Below are 18,566 nucleotides of genomic sequence, written 5' to 3'. Positions count from 1 at the left end.
AACCAGGGTCATCTCCTGAGGCTCAACCCCTGGGAACTGCCTCCAGCTCTTCTCCACCTGCTTCTAGGCAGTGAGGTCTCAAGAGCTAGCAAGAAAGTCTCTCCTTAAGTCTGTGGAACAAGCATTTGTTGCACACCTACCATTATGTCCAAAGCTGTGTGGACTTAGGTTAAAAGACACCTTAGATCCTTGCCCCCCTTCTTATACCCACAGGACCAGATCTCACATGGCCTATCAGAGTCTCCCAGGTGTTTTTTTCAAGGAGAGAAAACATTAAAAATCAAACAAACATAGATATATATAGAGAAAAGCCTCTCACCCAGGCAGCCTGAACTGGCTGCAGGAGCAAACAGTCCTCTGACTTCTGAGACAGTACAAGGTGTGTCCAGGTGACTTATGTATCGCTGGGCAGCTGCCACGCACACTCCTCCACCTGACGCTGCTCAGGGAGAAGCCAGGCAGCTATAATAGTGTTCCTGGCAGGAGAATATCTGGCCTAGCAGGCAGGGTGTCATTTATGCAGCTGCGTGGAGACAAATCTAGGCTGGTCCTGATTCTTAACCTGCACTGGGAGTGATGCACTCAGTCCCACAGGGAGTAGATGAGCCTCAGGCAGAAGATGTTTTGGAGAAAACTCCCCAAAGCCCTCTGTATTGGGCTGACTCTGGCCATTGCTGTCAATCTCATTCTGGTATTTTTTACCAAGGGGACTTTACAAAACCTGTTTATGGGTGGTCTCCACAAGGAGCTTCCTTTACCTCTGTCTGAGCGCCACGTGGCAGTCATAAAGAGACTCTCCCACTTGGAGGTGGAATTGCAGCATCTGAGTAAGTTTACAGCACTAACCTGGAAGGAGTGTGTGTGTGTGTGCACGCACATGTATGTGTGTGTGCATGTGTATGTGTGTGTGTGGTTAGGGGCACTTAGGAAAAAGGGGTGTGGAGGGAAAAATGGGTAAGAGGTCACATTTTCATCTCAGTTGCTCATTGATTTCTGTGCCTTCAAATGGGAGTCGAGTATTGAGAATGAGGTGAGTAGAAGCTGAAATTAGAACAAGCAGTATGGGGGAAGTGAGCATGCATGTGTGTAAGCGTGTATGGGCTTGTACACATCATGTACATTCTGTCTCTTTGCCGGCATATGTATACATGTATGCAGGTGAAGAGACAGAATAAGAATCCCAAGGAATGTCTAGCACAGGCCTGACCTTAGGCTTATGTGTGGTAGGGGCTGCTAAAGAGAGGTGGCAATCTCTGGGGCAAAGCCCTCACTTCCATTTTGCTCTGTGTTCCTATGGTGAACTAATGAGGACTTCGCTAGGGGACCTAAGATCGAATCCTGATATGCCATTGTGGTTGTGTGACTTTGAGCAAGTGCTTATCTCGCTGAGCCTCAGGTTCCTGGTCTGTAAATGGAGATGAGGACAACAATGATGATAGGTGGTGAAATATATGCAGAAGGTGATCTGTAAATTGCTAGTGCCAAATTCTAACCTCTTCATTTAAAGTTAAGGGTAAGATTTCAACAAATTCCGGGGTTTGTTTGTGATTCCGGCTTACCTTGGAACTCTAGCGCCTCTGAATTTATTTGCCTGCACATCCAACTCAAACAAGGGAAGCAGCAATTTCCCCCTGCTCCCAGGTGACAGGGATCAAATGCTGGAACCCCATGGGGAGGTGTTTTGTGTGTGAGCAGGGATGTGTCTGCACATAGGGCTGAGTTGGGGAAAGTGCCTTTTAAAATGAGAACTGAGCACTGTCAGGGTTCAGGGTGAGGCTGGGAGATGGGTGGAAGGAAAAGCAAGAAGAGAACAAGCAAGAGAAGCGATCAGGGAATGAGCGGGGAAAGCGAGAAGGCAGATGAGAGAGGAGAAAAGGGATGGGACAGGAAAGGAGCAGAGAAGTAAGAGAATCCAGGGAACAAGAGGGAAAGAGTTTGTATGGAGACAAGAAGAAAACACAGGAAAGTGTCACAGGAGGGGAGAGAATAAAAGGAGAGAGGAGGAGGCCTAATGCACCCATAGCACCTTCTACATCCTCCTTCATAAGCCTCATCATATTTTATTTTGATACAGTTTTCCGGAAAGCGAGTTTCATAAGGGCTGTTTCCATGAACGTCTCATTCACTACTCATTTCTATTCATACATAGAAGTTACATAGATGAATAAATGAATGGGTGGGTCTAGGAAAGAGAGGGAAAAAGACAGGCAGACAGGAATGACGGGAAGAGTGATACCCAGCAAGAGAGCGGAGGAAACAGGATTGTCAGCTCCACAAGCCCTGGCTTACCTGGGTGGGTTGGACATTGCTCATGCAAATATGCTTAGTGCAGCTTCCCCAGGAGAATGCCTGTGTACCTAGGGTGGTAACCCCAGCGCCACCCTCACTTCTAGGCAGAGCACCCAGGCCACACCAGGACTCACCCTTTCCCAAGGCCTAGCCTCCTCAAGCCGTAAGATGGCAGGAGTTCTACCCACAGCCCCACTATTCTTTCCTTCAGCTAGGACACAGCGTGCCATGAGGAGCCAGCCAGAGCCATCTGGTTTAGTTCTCTTTCCTTCTTTGCAGAGACCTTTCTTGTTATTCTTGGTGCTCCCACATTTTATTTTCTCTGAAGTGATGTGATGTCAGAGACTCACTACCACCTGAGATGAACCTCAGAAAGTCTTCTAGGCCTTGTTTCTAGATCCCCAGTGCTCTTTTCCCCACAGAGGTTCCTGCAGCTAAAGCCTGTTTAATTCCCCTTCATCCTGTTTGCTCATTGCCTCCAGGATCCCAGGAAGATGAAAGAAAATCATAAGTCAATAAGTATGCTTGGTTGAATCATGCAAGCTATCCAGAGCAAAAGCAAACAATAATAATTATATCCCTATTGAGGGAGGGATCAAGGACTCCAAGCCAGTTTTCTGGAACCTCCCTCAGGGTTCATAAAAGCCCCATCAGGGCAGTGTCATTGGGCATGTCCCTTTTGGGGCTTGGAAGGTTTCAATATAAGTTATGGGGGTGTCTTAGTGACATTGTAGTCATACTACCAGATTATGCATTTCCTTAAATTGACTTTAGGATGTCCAAGTCCAAACCAGCTCCTACTGACAGCCATGAGTGAAGGAGAACATCAGATATCTCCCAAGGAAGAATGCAGAGGAGCTTAGAGGTAGGAAGAACCCATTTCCACCCTGCGACCCCTGTATGCTTAGGACAGAAAAGTATGAATAACCATACTGTTTCATCCGGGACACTGTAAGCAGTATGCTCTCACTTCTTTTTTCTACCCGAGCAAATATGCATGGTGTTCACATGAGCCTCCTTTGACAGATCTACCATTTACTTTTTGCCCAAGTTTTTTGACTATCCTCTTTTTGTCTTAACCTCTTCGAGAGTTGATTCTCTTTCTCCTTTTCCTTCTTTTTGGGCCAGTCTTACGTCACTTTACAAACATGTTCTCCTCCCAGTTATAGGACTTACCTGCTTCCCTCTTGGGGGCTGCATATGGATCTGAAATCCAGCCCACATTCTGCTTGCCAAGCCATGTGCTGTGGCATGAGATGCGTCTACCCAGAGAAAATTCACAAAATGGGGCTGTCCCCTCACCAAGCTGGTGACCCTGAGTTACAATCATCCAGAAAAGAAGAATGCCTTCTTCTAGCTTGTAGGAAGATGCTGAACCGAATGAAGTTGATCCTGTCAGTCTGGCTGAAGTTTAGTGTGGGTTTAGGGGAAGATTAGCAGGAACGAAGTGGATCCTGTGTCAGAAATCCTTGATCACCATTGTGGGATTTAGTGCCAAAGAATGTCATAATCACTAAACACTAAAATGGTTACTTTTTCTTCCTTTTTGCTGAGTTCACAGATTGAGCTTGAGGGAGTTCAAGGTGCATATGATAAGACACTCCAGTACAAATCTTACTGGGTAGAAAGGTGAGGTAAATAATAGATGATGTCATGGATCCTGGAGGATGTCTTCTGTGTAAAACATCCTCTGCCTGGGTCTATCACTTTCTGTTCATTCTTTTGTGTTAAGCGGTGTTTCTCAAATTAATGCGACAATTAGATTTATCTAGAGCAATTGTTACAAATACAGATTCTCAGGCTCTATCCTAGAACTGAGTCAGAATCTGTAGGGGAGGCTTGGGATTCTGTATTTTTAACAAGCTTTTGAGGACATTCTTATGATCATGCAAGTTGGAAATTGCAAGACTACGACAGCTCCAATTTTGAAGTTCCTCATAAATCAAACACACGAGAAGCCAGGGCAGGGGTGGATGATGGTGGCAGTGGTTACAGCAGATTTGCCTTTGTTAGACACTAAGGGTGTAGTAAGTGTTTCTTAAATTTTACTATAAAAAGCATTACTCCTTGGTTTTATTAAAAAGCAGATTCTTTTTTTTTTTTCTGAGAGAGAGTCTCGCTCTATCGCCAGGCTGGAGTGCAGTGGCTTGATCCCGGCTCGCCGCAACTTCCATTTTCCTGTTTCAAGCAATTCTCCTGCCTCAGCCTCCCGAGTAGCTGGGACTACAGGCGCGCACCACCACAGCCGGCTAATTTTTTGTATTTTTAGTAGAGACGGGGTTTCACCATATGGGCTAGGATGGTCTCGATCTCTTGACTTCTTGATCTGCCTGCCTCTACCTCCCAAAGTGCTGGGATTACAGGTGTGAGCCACTGCGCCTGGCCAAAAAGCAGATTGTTGTAATTTCTCCCATCTGCATTCCCACGTGACTCTCAGATTCTGATTTAGTGGATTTGGAGATTAGCCTGGGTATCCACATTTTTAAAAAATCACAACAGATGATTTGATGTAAGTGGTTCTCGGGCCTCACTGAAAAAAATTAGCTGATTTTCCACCTATTTCTGAGATCATAGTGAGTCAGTTTTTCCAGGAGCTTTGAAGATGTGGGATGGAGGAGTTTTGATGGGGCTAAAGGGAGAGATGTATCTAGTACATACTTTGCTGGGACAGCCTTGCATGGCTGGACAAGTTCCCTGATATATTACATCCTCTGAGACAAGAGCTTGTGAATTTTAAGATGTAGGGAGTAAACCATTTGAAGGAAATTAGGATGGAAAGGAATCCCCAGGTAACTGACGAGGGCCTGACATGTTTTCTCTCCCACCCCCATCCTCTTCATTTGCAGAAGAAAGTGTGAAATTGGCTCTGAGGCAACAGGAAAATGTGAACACCACACTGAAGAGAGTGAAAGATGAAGTACGACCTGTGCTAAAGGCAGTGGAAGCCACAGTGAATGAGACAAAGAAGCACAAAACCCAAGTTAAACTCTTCCCTCACTCACAACTTTTCAGGCACTGGGGTGAGGATCTTTCCGAGGCCCAGCAGATAAAGGCCCAGGACCTTTTCCGGAGGTTTGGTTACAATGTGTACCTCAGCAACCAGCTGCCTCTCAATCGCACCATCCCCGACACTCGAGACAACAGGTGGGAGGAACCAGGTGTGGGCTTTCAGTGACCTCAGTTTGATTTGAGGATGAGCTTTGGGAGCAGTGAACATTGAAGGTTGGGGGAGTGAGGGATTGGTGGGGAAGGGGTCGTGGCTGAGCAAAGTTCTTGTTTTTAATTCATTTTATAATGACAGCTCAGAGAAGATAACCGACTCCTAACTCTTTTGATTGATATACAGTGGGTAAGAAAATGCAGGTATGGATAAGAGAAGTGTCGTAAAAGCATTTAAAATATAGCCAAGAATATGCAAAAGATGGACAGGAACTGGTGGAGGAAAGAAAATCTAAGTCACTGATGTGATTATGTGAATTAGAGGAAAGAGAAGTTCAGCAGAATTTTAATCAGTCTTTAATTTAACATAATCACCGATTCTTACTCTCAATTGAATACAGATTTCTTAGATAACCATCTTGTACCAGACATTAAGAACTGCCACTAGGCTTGAAAAAGTTTAAAGCTCATCTCTTCCAGGCTCCTCTGCCAGTGCTTTAAGTATTGATTATCTTTGGGCTTTATTCCAAGGCTCCTTTCTGCTGGTAGTTAAGGTGATTTTATCCACTTACTAATTCACCACTTACATGGCAATGACTCCCAAATCCACGGGACTGTAATCCAGACTGTTCCTCTGAGGGAAGTTGGAACCACATATGCAGCGACCTGCCAGGGAATTCCATGGTGTGACTCAGAGGCATCTCAGACTCCACATGGCCAAAGCTAAGTTTATCAATTTTTTTTCTCCTCTTACAGCTCCTAGCTCAGTGAATGTTGCCATTGTCCAAGTAATAATGCAACAAGAACAATAATAACCACCAAAGTAGTAAGAATAGCAGACAACCTTTATGGAGCTTCTTTTATTCTGAGCACTTCTGCACATTACCACATTTGAACCTCATAATAACACTATGATATGAGGATTACTACTGCTACCACCACCACCCTCACCATTTTACAAATAAGAAAAGGAAGAGAAGCACAAAGAGATCATGCAGATAGAAAGTGACAGCTGCAGCTCGAGTGAATACAGGTCTTTCTGGAGACTCTGCCTCTTCTCTCACTACTGTCCCACACTCTTAGAGCACTGGCATCACTTGGGAGCCTGGAAGAAATTCAGGATCTCAGACCCTGCTCAGATCTACTGATGAGAGTCTGCCCTTTAACAAGATCCCCAAGTGATTTGTGTGCTGGTGTTGTTGGCATCTGAGAAGCATTGTGATCTAGTATTGCCCCTCCAACTTCCATCTGCCCACCACATTTGAGTAATGAGTGATGAGGAAATCAGGTTGAAAGTATCTTCCTTTCACTCCTTTCTTTTTCCAGGGTAGGCCTTAGGTGAGGTCTTCATACCTTCCCACCCTATTATGGTGTTCACATGTGGCTGATTACTTTCTGTCGTCCTCATGGCAGCCAGAATGGTTTCTTTAAAATGATGATGTGATCATACCAATCCTTTGCTTAAAATCCTTTAGTCTAGGCCCTACGTGGTGGCTGACGCCTATAATTCCAGCACTTTAGGAGGCCATGGTGGGTGGATCATTTGAGGTCAGGTGTTCAAGACCAGCCTGGCCAATATGGTGAAACCCTGTCTTTACTAAAAATACAAAAATTAGCTGGGTGTGATGGTGCACACCTGTAATCCTAGCTACTCAGGAGGCTGAGGCAGGAGAATCGCTTGACCCAGGAAGTGAAGGTTGCAGTAAGCCAAGATCATACCACTGCAGTCCAACCTGGGTGACAGTGAGACTCTGTCTCAAAAAAAAATCTTTTAGTTCCTCTAGGGTAAAGTCCATCTTCCTAGCTTCCAATGTTCAGTCCCTCTTGTCTGTCAAGCCTCATATCTCTTGGCTCTACTACTAAGCAGGGCAGTTCTCCAAAGATTGTGTGTCCTTTTGTGTCCCTGGCATTCACCTGCATTTTGGCTTTTGCCTAAAATCCCCTTGCAGTTTCAGAGGTGCAATTCAAATCCCTACCAGCATCCACGATGTGAGAGTTTGGGGTGAAGGCAATGGTGAATGGGTAAACATGAGCTACACTGTAACTGCAGAGCCCTGGCTCTGGACAGAGCAGGGGCTATCTGCTGGAAAAGTGGTTGCAGTGAGATAAATATTCGGTTTGTCAGAGAGATAATAAATCTGGATTCATATGTTGGCAACTACTTTAAATTTTTTAAAAAATGTGTGAATGGAGGCTTCCTTCCAGAGCAGCAAAGTGTTGAGTGCAACATTTTCTTTCCCTAGCAAAACAACTATTTGACTGGATAAAATTATAATTATTTAAATTTTTTTATAAACCGTCCTAAGGGAATATGCAAATGGAAAAACATTCTTTCAAGAAAACCTACTAAATATCCTAAGAACAGCAGGAGTCTGTGGTATTGCAGCCATGACTCGTTCCCCCCACCTACCCTCACACTGTCTTACAGAAACTACTCACGGTTCTCTGCTCTGGGTGGCTGTGGTCAGGAAGGGGGCTTCCTGTCCCTGCAGGTCCTAGCATCCATGGGTCCTTAGTATCACCCCAGGAAGGGCAGGCCACCCACATTTCACATCTTCACCTTCCTCCACTAGGAATGCAAAAGCTTTATTCCTAGTGGAGGGGATTGAGAGGGACAATTGTGACTTCTTTCTTCCACTTTGCCTCTACTCATAGGGTGAAATTTCAATTCCATGTGCATGAGTCCAAGAACACTGGGCTCCAGTTGCCCCTTCCCCAACTGTGGAAGTTCCATGCCAGAATGCACAAGCTAAGGCCAGGAGCTCCCGGGGCTGCCAGCTACTTCCCTCCAGCCCACATCTACCTGTAGAGCAGGGTGTCATTCTAGAAGTGGGCTTCTGTCTCCACTTCCAGCTCCTGTGCAGTAGTGCAGAAGTTCTGTTAAGGAGGAAAGGCAGGATGAATGAAAACCTCCCCAGCTCTATTTTAGGGACTGACCTTATTTGGAACAGATGATAAAGAATTCCACGCCCAATGGTATTGTCTGAAACAATAGAGATCTTGGTGGAGAAAATTAAAGAGTATGCTCATAGCTCCATAGTACTGATAGCAACAAGCCAAATGGCAGAACCACCAGAAATTTCCCAGGAAGAATCAGGGAAAAGGACTGCCAAAAGAGTCCCCCTCGGACCACACTCATTTCTGGGTGATCTCGAAGTTTGTGTGCAAGCACCAGACTGAACTTGCTCAGGAACAGCAAGAGTAGAATGAGGGGAAGACTAAAAACCATTTGCTAGCCAGAACACAGATCTGTCAGCAAACAGCTGAAGCCTCACTGGCACTAGAGGCTTAAGCCCAACTTCTGAACAAATACTGTTTGAACAATAAACTGCTCTGACTCAGAGGCAACTACTGGGAAGTCAGGATGAAAAATAAAATCATGCACATCCCTGGTAATCTGGAAGACTATGTGCATACCTACAGCTGTGCTCTTTTAGGAGTTATCACAGAGAAAAAATCCAAGCTACCAGTATGTCGGTCAAACTGTCAACTCCCTGAACTGTGATCACAGCCTCCATGCCGCATATATCCAAAAATCTAATCAACCAAGCAGCTTTAAATCCAATCCCTGATGAGTAAGTAATTTATGATGACCTAGAAGCAACCCCTAGGTAACCAGGCTAAAAGAGACAAACAAGGAAAAAAAAAAGATCGAGCTCATGAGCATTAAAGGCTGAACACTGCAGGAGAAATAGATTTTGTAGACTTTGCACATTAGTTCAGCCAAATCAGTAACAGAATAAATGAACAACCAAGCAAATTACAATGACATCTACTCCTGGGTTATATACAGAGTGACTAGGCACTTAGTCTAAAATAATGAATTTTTGATAAGAAATTATGAGACATACGAAGATACAGGAAAGAGTAGTAACTCATGCACAAGAGAAAACAAAGCAACAGACTTTAGAAGGGGCCCAGATATTGGACTTAGCTGATAATGACTTCAAAGCCATCATTATAAATATATTCAAAGAACTAAAGTTAGCCATGTCTAAAGCATTAAAGGAAGGTTATAATGACAATGTCTCATGAAACAGAAACTACCAATAAAAACTTATAAATTTTAAAAAGATGCCAAATGATCATTCTAAAATTGAAAAGTACAGTAATAGAAATGAGGAGTTTGACTTTCATTTTCTGCTGTGGCTTTTAAGAAGCTTAGAAGTCCCAACTCTATCCTAATAACCAGTAAAAAGCAGAAAAAATGGAAAAATAAACTCTTCTCAGGTCTTTTAGAGAAGGGACATTGCAGGGCAAAGTGCTCCCCCCAGAATTGGAAAGACAGACAAATGGATACAGAGACTCACAACTTTACCACAGCAGAAGCTATGGGAACCAGTGCTTGGATAGGAAAACCTGTACTGAAAATTGATGAACTGAGGACAAGTCTGAGAATTAAACACTCCAAGGAGACACAGTCACAGGGGCTCCTACACTTGTGTACATTTTACCTCCAGGACCTGTACCAGATCCTCACAGTAAATATCAGAGAAAAATCTCCTCCTGCCTCTGGGAGGGAGAGGGGAAGGAAGAGGTGAAAGGAACCATTTTGAAATTTGCCAGATTATTCTGTTCTTCTTAACAAGGTCTGCCTGAAAGAGAAACTATTTTGCCAGAGCCTAACCTGCTGGGGTTTTATGATAGCCTAACTGCTGTGGTTTGAATGCTTGTCCTCTCTGAAACTCAAATTAGAATTTATTTGCCATTGCAATAGTATTGGGAAGTGGGACATTGAAGAGGTATTTGGGTCATGAAGGCTCTGCTCTTGTGAATGGGCTAATGTAATGCTCTTACCACTTCATTATCATGAGAGTGAGTTTGTTATCATGGGACTGGGTTCTTGTTTTTTTCATCCTTCTGTTTGCTCCTTTTGCCCTGTGATGCCTTTTGACGTATTATAACTCAGTATGAAGGCCCTCGCCAGACGCCAGCACCTTGATATTAGACTTACTAGCCTCAAGAACCATGAGCCAATAAATTTCTGTTCATTACAAGTTATCCAGTCTCCGGTATACTGTTAGAGTTGTGCAAAATGGACTAAGACACTAACTTACCTGGAGGAAGGGGAATATTCAACTCCAGCCTGCTTTAGCTTTCTACATGGTGAAAGGAAAACACCCAACTTTAGCTCCCTGTACCCTTTTACACAGGGAAAAAGAAATATACACTTAAAGTTATGATCAAGTGATTGTTGACAAAGGTGCCAAGACAATGCAATGGAGAGAGAATAGTCTATTCAACAAATGGGTGCTGGGACAAATGGATATCTAGAAGAAAAATAATGAAGTTGGATCCCTCTTCACACCATACACCAATATTAACACAAAATGGTCATAGATGTAAATACAAGAGATAAAACTATAAAACTCTTAGCAAAACAAAAACGAAAACAGAAAAACATCAAATATTGAGAAAGAGCATGTTGGCAAGAGTTTCTCAGACATGACACCAAAAGCATAAGTGAAACAAAATTGAAAAGTTGAACTTTATCAAAACTAACTTTGTTTTTGCTGCAAATAATACCATCAAGAAAGTGAAAAGACTGCCCATGGAGTGGGAGAAAATATTTGCAAACCATACATCTGATAAGAAATGTAGAATATATAAAGAGTGCTTATAAAACTCAATAATAAAACAAATTAAAAATGGGCAAAGATATAGAAGAAAACTTTTGGAACTGATATATAAGTTTATTACCTTTATATTGGTATTGTGGGTGTGTGCATATGTGCAGTTTTTGTGTATCAAACCCCAATAAAGCTATAAAATGGGTAAACCAGTGCCTAGCATATGGTAAGCATTTAATAAAAATGTAGGCTAGGATTTAAAAAAATGTGTTAAGCACAATTCTCTGAGCAGTCTACCACCTGTCTCTGGTGGTGAAGTAGATGGTTGTGTCAAAGGTAACTGGGATCTGAGAACATGCTAAAAGGGCTGTGGCAATGACAGGAAAAAGGCTGCCAGCAAGGAAACTAATCCGGGCGCGGGAGAGGAATGGGAATTCCTTTTGAAGTGTGTTGAATGTTCAAACGGAAACATTTAGTAAAGATTAATACAAGATGGTTTATCCTCATAACAGAAGAACTTTGCATAAATGAATATAAAATCTTGCTACTGTGATAAGCCACTAAGAGTTTTGCTTTCCAGTGAATTTGAGAGGTGGATGAATTGGTTGATATAACATCATATAGAGTGAAGGGAAAGATTGGATAGCAGTGTTTCAGTAATTAAAAAAATATGGTTATAAAAACGATCTCTTATAGGTGTCTTCAGAAGATGTATCCTTCCCAACTCCCATCCCTCAGTGTCATTCTCATATTCATGGATGAAGCTCTGTCCATTATACAACGGGCCATCACCAGTGTCATCAACCGGACACCATCTCGATGGTTGAAGGAAATAATCTTGGTGGATGATTTCAGCTCAAATGGTGAGCAACATGATAAAGAATAATTGTAAAAATTGTCACTTGTCATCTGTGCTTGGCTGGAAAGAGGTTTGGCTTAGAGTTTAGGACACCTTGGGTTTCTCTTGTAGGGAAAATAAAAAGATCATTAGTTGAGGGTCTATTTGTGCTAGCCACATTTAATCCTCGCAAAGTCAAGACAGAGGATAGTTATCTCAGTTACACAGATGAGGAAACTAAGACTTTGAGAGATCACATAGTGTGCTTAAATTGGACTGTGAGCCAGTGGCAGAGCTGAGAGTTAGGCCAGGACTGTGTGCCTCCAAATCTACCTGCGCCCCTCCCAGTTACCACGAAGGAGCCTGTGGGGTGAAACAGAGTCTAGAGGAGGACCCTAGATGCCAGGAAGGGACTTAGAGTTGCTCCTTATGAGGAATAGACTGTTCTTCCTGGATCACTAAGCCTGGAGAAAAGAGAGCTTTGGGTGCTGACTCTTCAAAGTGGCAACGGCTCTTGCCCACAGGGTGCCCCCTGCCCTGAGTCTAGCCCACCCAAGGAAGAGACGTGGAAGACAGTGGACCTGAGTCCTCACTTTCTGAGTTCATACTCCGGCTTCTCCTTTGTAAGAGTTACGTCCTTGGGTAACTCAACGACTGCATGCTCTAGTTTTCTTATACACAAAATATGAATGTTGATAATAACTGTTTTATGAACTAAGTGAGAATTAAATGAGATAATCATGGCAGCTAACATTGCTTGTTCTAAGCACCTTACATGTGTTAATTATTTTAATCATTATAACAACCCTATGAGGAAGGAACCACTTTTTGATCCATTATACAGATGCACAAAACTAAGGCATGGACTGATCAAGGAACTCATTCCATATCCTGCAGATGGTAAGTGACAGAGTTGAGATTTGACCATAAACTTCAAAGTTCTGAGCCCTAGTTCTAATCACTATGTTCCTTTTATAATACATGAATTATGGGCGGACGCAGTGGCTCGCGCCTGTGATCCAGCACTTTGGGAGGCTGAGGAGGGCAGATCACGAGGTTTGAGACCAGTCTGACCAACATGGTAAAACCTCGTCTCTACTAAAAATATAAAAATTAGCCAGGCGTGGTGCTGTGCACCTGTAATCCCAGCTACTTGGGAGGCTGAGGCAGGAGAATCACTTTAACCCAAGAGGCAGAGGTTGCAGTGAGCCTTGAGTGCGCCATTGCACTCCAGCCTGTGTGACAGAGCGAGACTCCGTCTCAAACAAAAAAAACCAAAAACATGAATTATGTAAAGCATTTAGCATTTAGCACATGGTAGCCTCTCAGCAAGTGTCGGCTCTTAGTTTTATTGATTTTATGCAACAAATAAAAGAGAGCAGAATTAACTTATGAAAACTTAGATGTTTGGGCTAGCAGTAAGGAAAAAATTTCTGACTATAAGGTTTATGGAGTGGCAGCTCCTTGGAGGCAGATTATGTTCCTTCTCTGGGGATCTATAAGTACAAGATAGGTTATTGTACCTTCAACCTGTCTCTCAGGAGAGAGCAAACAAAATGATTGCTTAAACCTTCCTTTTTAGACTTCCACACTAAAAATATTTATCTTCATCCTTTGCAGATCTTCCTCTCTTATGCTTCCAATGTAACTAAACAAAAATAAGAAGGTACAATTCTTAAAGTAAAATTCCACTGAAAACCAGAGAAAAGAGACAGATTTCATTCATTTCTGGGCATGGAGACTGTTAACAAGTTGCACACCTGGTTTTCCAAGCCAAAAATAGGAGCTTGATTAGAAAGATGTCTGCCCTAGGCTTCTGAAGACACTTAGGCAAGTCCCCTCACCTCTTTGGGACTCAGGGTCTTCATGAGGCAATTGCAGTGGTTGAGCTGGAATACTGTGAAAGATACCTTTTCCTGTGAAAAAAAAATCAGTCAGCTTATACCTCTATGTTGATGGGATGTAGATAAGACTTAATTTGGGACTTTTTCCTGTGGAACAACAAAATAAAAAAAAATACAGGGTAGACACATAAAGAAAAGCCAAAGCTTTCTTATTGTTCTAAATTGCACTCCATCATAACACATTCTTTGGGTCTAAAGCCCATTTTCGTTTTCCACAGAGATGATTTGTTTGGATGGTCACACAAGACTGTCTGCCATTCTCCAGTGTTACAGGGACAGGAATTAGAGAGTCTCTCTCATTGACCAGGAAAACACCAGCCAAATTGGGCCTACACCAAGCACAACTCAAATATCTGTTTTGTGTTAAACAGGAAAATAAATGGAACTCTCTACTATGCATGTCTAAAGAGAAACTCACTATCCATGTGAATTTGGGGGCAACTGACTCAACCACTTCGCACCTCAGTTTCTGCATCTGTAACATCAGGAAATAATGGTGTCTGCCTGGTAGGACCAGTTCTGGGATTAAATCATGTGTAAAGGGCTCAGGAGAGAGCCTGTTCCCATTACGTGCTAGCTAGTGTTCTGCTCCTCGCCTATCACCTATCTCAGTATTATCTGTAGTACTTTTGAAATGCTACAACCCAGCACCAGAGATTTGCCTCTTTTCTGTCTTTCCCTAGATGTTAAGCTTTATTCACATCACACAAATATTTTGAGCTCGAATGTTAAATGTTAGATGAGATCTAAGCTTTTTAGAAATTATATCAAGGTAGATGGAATGCTGTATTTTCTCCCTAATTTTAGGAAAATTACACAATTAACAGCTACATGTGGAGTTTCTACCATGTGCCAAGCACTGGGCAGGGAAGAGGATGTCAGAGAGTTCAAGAAGTTTCCATCTTAATTGATGAGGCAAGACAACCTGTGGAAAGATATGTCAATGTGTAGAGATAGTGTGACAAACCAAGTGAACTGTCAGTGAGCATCAGAAAGCACAGAGAGGGGGGCGTGATGATCTAAGGAGGATTTCTGGAGGAGATGGGCTTGCATCGGGACTTGAAGGCTTCGTAGGATTTGAGACATCAGAGGAAAGGAAGGAAGACTCAGAAACTGGGTTGGGGTAGAGAACTAGGGAGTGCAGAAAGAATGGTATGAACAAAAATGAGGAATACAGAAGCACCCTGAGCTGACCAGCTTGAAATAACAGGTTTGGGGAAGAGACCAGTAGGAGGGCAAGCTGGGAAGGGAGCATAGGTTGTCTTCAGAAGGCCCGTTGAGGCATCCTTAATTTTTGTGCTATATGATAGGCATTATTTCTCAGGAGGTGACTCAGAATCTACAGTCATAAAAATTTAGAGTTGGAAGGGTCCTGAATATCTGGTACGTTTGTAGATTGTATGTATATATATACAATCTACAAAATATGGTAGGTTATACAATATATGGTGACAATGAGTCACCATGCCTGTAATTCCAGCACTTTGGGAGGCCAAGGCAGAGGATTGCCAGAGCCCAGGAGAACCATGGTACCTTAGTTAGGCTAGGTCTGTCCTACTCATTCTGTCAAGAACTTCTCAATGTTAAAAAGCACCTGTGACAGTGCCTGACACATAGTAAGCAGTATTATCATTCTAAGATAGTTTAACTGTGAGGGAAAGGAAATTAGGAATGATCACAGTACACTTCAGGTGAAAGGAAGAAGAGAGGCAGGCACAGGGGAAATACTACTCTTCTAGTTGACTCTTCAAAGTGCCCATTTTATGCTGGATATAGTCCAGCCACTATTATAGAATAGTATAAAACTTCTGTATCACATTGATTATTGCACTCAGGATTTCTATAGGTGTGCACTTGGTTGACAGGAGAACTAAAGGTACACTTGAATGAGACGATTAAACTTTACAACCAGAAGTATCCAGGACTACTGAAAATAATACGGCACCCCGAGAGGAAAGGTCTTGCTCAAGCCCGCAACAGTGGCTGGGAAGCTGCCACAGCAGACGTGGTCGCCATCTTGGATGCTCACATTGAAGTCAATGTTGGATGGTAAGGCTCAAGGAAGCTGATTCTTCTGGAAGGGGCAGAGAGGAGGTCTTGGGCGTGTATTAAACACAAGACAGGATACTGTGGACATAGGGAAAGTCAGCACCAGACCTTGAACAGAGGGAAACTCCAAAAGAGCATGCTTTTATGCAGGCATTTTGCTTGGCTAAGAGAAGTAGCGTGGTGGAGAGTATTGACAGTTGGATCATAACTCTGACTTTGTCAAATACTTTGTGAATTTGAATAAGTCACTTCACTTAACTAGACATTGTATCTTTAACTGTAAAGATGAATAGATTAGTCTTTATTTTAAAGATTTTTCTGCAGCCCTGAAATGACACGATATAATAAAGAGTGCTATGTTCTTTAGAGAATGTGGAGAATCAGACAGGAAAGAAGCATCATTTTGGAAACAGGGAGAATCAAGAGATAACGTAAATTCAAGAAGTAATATAAATACTGATAATCCTGCTTCACAATGGCCAGGGGGTGCTCCTTGGGTACTAGTTTCAAACCTGTTCTTGACACGGGTTGGCTGCTAGCAGCTTTGGCTACCTCAAAAGGTACAGAGATTCTCTGGACTCTGGAGAGTTCTACTCACAACCCAGCACAGCCTAAATGGAGGAGGTGCTCAATGTTAGGGCAAGGTGCTTGGAGCAGATGCCCATGAAGAAGACGCTCTTCTTCTAGGGCAGAGCCAATCTTGGCTCGGATTCAGGAAGACCACACCGTGATTGTGTCTCCTGTGTTTGACAACATTCATTTTGACACCTTTGAACTGGATAAGTATCAACTGGCAGTTGATGGGTTTAACTGGGAACTCTGGTGTCGCTACGATGCACTGCCACAAGCCTGGATTGATCTGCGTGATGTCACTGCCCCAGTGAAGTAAGTCTGAGCAGGTTCAGGGAACGTGGGTAGCACCTGGGAAGGCAGGGATGAACTGCATGGATTTTGTTTATCTTTGGTGGTGTAATTGGGGTGAGGTGGAAGGAAGGGAGGGGCTGAGGTAAAGGACAAGGGATAGAGGGAAAAAAAAAAACCCAATGACTTATCCCAGTTAAGAAATCACAGACATGTTGGGCTATTTAGGGACTTTCAGGCAAAAATCAAGCCGTCATAGTCTGCTAATGCTTGGCCCAAATGCTTTCCAAAATTTAAAATTCTTTTAGTTATTTTTAAATGAAAAATTTCCAAAATTTAAAATTGTGGAAAGCATTTGGGCCATTGCAAGCATTAGCAGGCTGTGAAGTAAGGATATCTAGATGAAAAAGATATAATTTCAATATATTTTGAGAAGGGTTATGATAACACAGTGGGCCAGGGAAAGCTACATGCACTTAGTCCAGCCTGAGGGTTTAGGGAGGGCCTCATAAGAACAGACTTAGGTAGAGTTCTGAAGTTCAAATGATCGTTGAGCATCCCACCCCTTGCTGTGTGCTCTGTAGGAGTCCTTCAATCATGGGCATCCTGGCTGCTAACAGGCTCTTCCTGGGAGAGATCGGGTCTCTGGATGGTGGAATGCTCATCTATGGAGGAGAGAACGTGGAACTTAGCCTAAGGGTGGGTACATTTCCTTTCACTTTATGGGACAAAGCAGAAATGGAAGTAATAGAAAGGTAGAAGGACCCCTTGTTCTAGGATTCTGGGATTGACTCAAGGTGGATACAGTCTCATGTTTCCAAGAGGTAATTAGCCCATAAGAAAAATTACCATCATGGCGGAAGGTAAAGGGGAAGCACGGTACCTTCTTCACAAGGTGGCAGGAAGGAAAATGAATGCCGGAGGAACTACCAAACACTTATGAAACCATCAGATCTTCTGAAAACTCTCTATCAGAAAAACAGCATGTGGGAAACCCTCCCATGATCCAATTACTTTCACCTGGTCTCTCCTTTGACATGTGAGGATTATGGGGATTATAATTTAAGATGTAATTTTCCAGAGGCCTCCCCACCCATGCTGAATTGTAAGTCAATTAAACTTCTTCCCTTTATAAATTACCCAGTCTCAGACAGTTTCTTTATAGAAGTATGAAAACAGACAAATACAGTGGTCTTGATCGGTTTTCCCATTTGTGAAATTAAGAGAAAGATTTTGTTTAATGTACTTCATAAGAAGTCATCATGTAATAATGAATTTGATATGACTTTATAAGGATATTAATTAGAATGCTCATTCAGCTTCTCTGACAGAGGCTAAAATAACAGAATCTTCAATATGATAGAAAGTAATTTCTCTTTCCTTAACTTACTTGAACATAAGCAGTTCAGGATTGATATGGTGGCTCTAGGGTGACAGGGACCAAGAGTTTTATTCTGTGGTCCTGCCACATTCAACACCATATTTGTATTCTAGCCAGTAGTAAGAGAAAAGGGGGAAAGAGAAAGCAAGCTCTTTCTTTTTAAGAGCACTATCTGAAAGTTGTGTATGTTGTTTCTTTTCACATTCTATTAATCATTACCTAGTCCCATGGCCACACCTGTGTGCAAAGGAGTCTGGGAAGTATAGACTTTAGTGTGTTATGCGCCCAGATGTTTGTTCTATAATTGTAAATATAGAGCAGAATACACATCAGGAGTACAAGTAGTCTCTAACATACAAAATATAAATGCAAAAAGAATTACTTTACACATGGCACTTAGCAAAACCTTGAGGATGACCCCAGACTTTGTGGCTGGTTTTCTTATCTACCAGAACTTTAGGTGAATTTGGCTGGAACCCCAATTCTTCAACTTAGGACCCAAAGCCCTTATTATT

At 42.7% G+C, this 18,566-nt stretch overlaps 1 protein-coding gene across 1 annotated transcript in view; it reads left to right on the top strand.

Annotated features, from left to right (window-relative positions):
* Nucleotides 1–325: 325 nt before the first annotated feature.
* LOC100394515 (putative polypeptide N-acetylgalactosaminyltransferase 8) overlaps nucleotides 326–18,566 on the top strand; it is a 35,987-nt gene continuing 17,746 nt past the window's right edge. Inside the window, exons 1-6 of the mRNA XM_035298973.3 lie at nucleotides 326–827; nucleotides 5,136–5,433; nucleotides 11,715–11,881; nucleotides 15,626–15,809; nucleotides 16,497–16,694; nucleotides 17,255–17,369. Of these exons, the coding sequence (XP_035154864.2) occupies nucleotides 602–827; nucleotides 5,136–5,433; nucleotides 11,715–11,881; nucleotides 15,626–15,809; nucleotides 16,497–16,694; nucleotides 17,255–17,369 (1,188 nt within the window). The 5' untranslated portion in view covers nucleotides 326–601. The remainder of the gene's footprint in view (nucleotides 828–5,135; nucleotides 5,434–11,714; nucleotides 11,882–15,625; nucleotides 15,810–16,496; nucleotides 16,695–17,254; nucleotides 17,370–18,566) is intronic.

The sequence above is a fragment of the Callithrix jacchus genome, chromosome 5, assembly GCF_049354715.1.
Source record: "Callithrix jacchus isolate 240 chromosome 5, calJac240_pri, whole genome shotgun sequence".
Lineage (NCBI taxonomy): Eukaryota > Metazoa > Chordata > Mammalia > Primates > Cebidae > Callithrix > Callithrix jacchus.
The sequence above is the reverse complement of the archived record's forward strand: the minus strand, read 5'-3'. Positions and strand labels throughout refer to the sequence as shown.